This window comes from Perkinsus marinus, assembly GCF_000006405.1.
Source record: "Perkinsus marinus ATCC 50983 genomic scaffold scf_1104296953744, whole genome shotgun sequence".
NCBI lineage: Eukaryota > Perkinsozoa > Perkinsida > Perkinsidae > Perkinsus > Perkinsus marinus.
The window spans coordinates 1,710-3,125 of record NW_003208392.1 but is presented as its reverse complement, the minus strand read 5'-3'; the positions used below and the strand labels follow the sequence as shown (position 1 = coordinate 3,125).

Here is a 1,416-nt window from a genome sequence, read left to right as displayed (position 1 = left end):
CTCGGAACCCGGGAGGCTTGAGCACTTCAATTGGGCCCATAATTCCTGGTAGCGACTCCTCTGAGTTGTCCACTGCAACACAGCTCACATGGGAGTTGGCTTGGGAGGCCGACATCGAGGGCAAGAAGCTGAAGGATGTTACTGTAAGGAGGCACCGCACGTGAGACGTTGAAAGTGCTGCAATATTGATCGTCTACCATATCAACAACTTCAATTCGTCACTCGTTTTCATTAGTAAGCAACTTTATAGAATCCACAGCACTACGTATTTCACGGCCTATTCTAGGTAGGCTACTCATGTCTACCAAGTACCTGGAAGATTGAGCAATATAGAACTATGAATTGTCAACAGGCCGTGACAGCAGGCGGTGATAAGCCTGATTCCTGAGCCATCACAGAGGTGGTGTTTGATGGAGGCTCCAACAACCTAAGCATAGTAGTCCCTGCAGTTGAAGTAAAGAAGATCTCGAGGAGGATCAGCGTGCGTAGACAAGGATGAGCATCCGCGCGGCTCTGGCGCCCCGGGAGACTCGAACACAGTCATCACAAGCTGAAATAGTTGTACTGATTTTCTACTTGATTCACAAAAAATGTTGGGGCTCTCAGAGATTCAGTTTGAGGATGATCTTTGCGTCGGGACATTCGAAACAACAGAAGTTCCATGGGCGACTGTTCATGCGTGCGACAGCGACACTCGCGTGTCTCCACTTCTGTACTAAACCACTTTTGTACTAAACGATGATAGGTGAACGATTTATACCGGATCAGGACTTTTTCGCACGCAAACGATTAAGTTTTGTAGTGGGTAAAATGTCCACTGTTGTACCAAATTCTGCACGTTTTTACTCACTTTATTTTTTCCGACAGAAATTTTTGACACCGGGTAAAACTTTACTTCCACTTCTGTACTAAATTTTTGGGATGCTTTTGCACGGGTTAAATTTTACGACTTGGGTTTTTTTCACACGTCTTGAAACGACCTGCCTTCCGCTACTGTGAGTGAAGCCCTCACTGCGAGGGAGAGCCGAGGACAGTCCTGCGTCTACCGAAGAGTATACATGTCGCAATTTAACAAGTCTCAACGTATAACCTCATTCCTTGTAGTCTACAAGTGTAGACTCCTAAATTATGTCGTAATTATTACGAGCCGTTGTGCGCTCCAGCGCAGTGTACGGAGACTCATGAACCATCATACGGTTTCCCGGTGTTTATACTTGATTGTATTACTCTGTTATTACTGTTATTGTATTGTGCGCCGTGACACCGGTGGCGTCACGTATTTCTGCATGCGTGCTGAGGCCTTGCTCGAGCACTTGCCTAGTGCTCTTAAAGGTTAGACTAAGGACAGGAGTGAGTTAAGCTTCTGATTCTTACTGGCCTGGGACTTAGGCTACAGCTCAAGTTAGTACACTGTGT

General features: G+C 46.3%; 1 protein-coding gene across 1 annotated transcript in view; it reads right to left on the bottom strand.

The window, feature by feature from the left end:
* Window positions 1–115, bottom strand: part of Pmar_PMAR013088 (lysosomal alpha-mannosidase, putative) — a gene marked incomplete at both ends in the record, with an annotated part of 2,474 nt that extends 2,359 nt beyond the window's left edge. Inside the window, one exon of the mRNA XM_002776317.1 lies at window positions 1–115. This exon is cut by the window's left edge and continues 4 nt beyond it. Within this exon, the coding sequence (XP_002776363.1) occupies window positions 1–115 (115 nt within the window).
* Window positions 116–1,416: the final 1,301 nt, after the last annotated feature.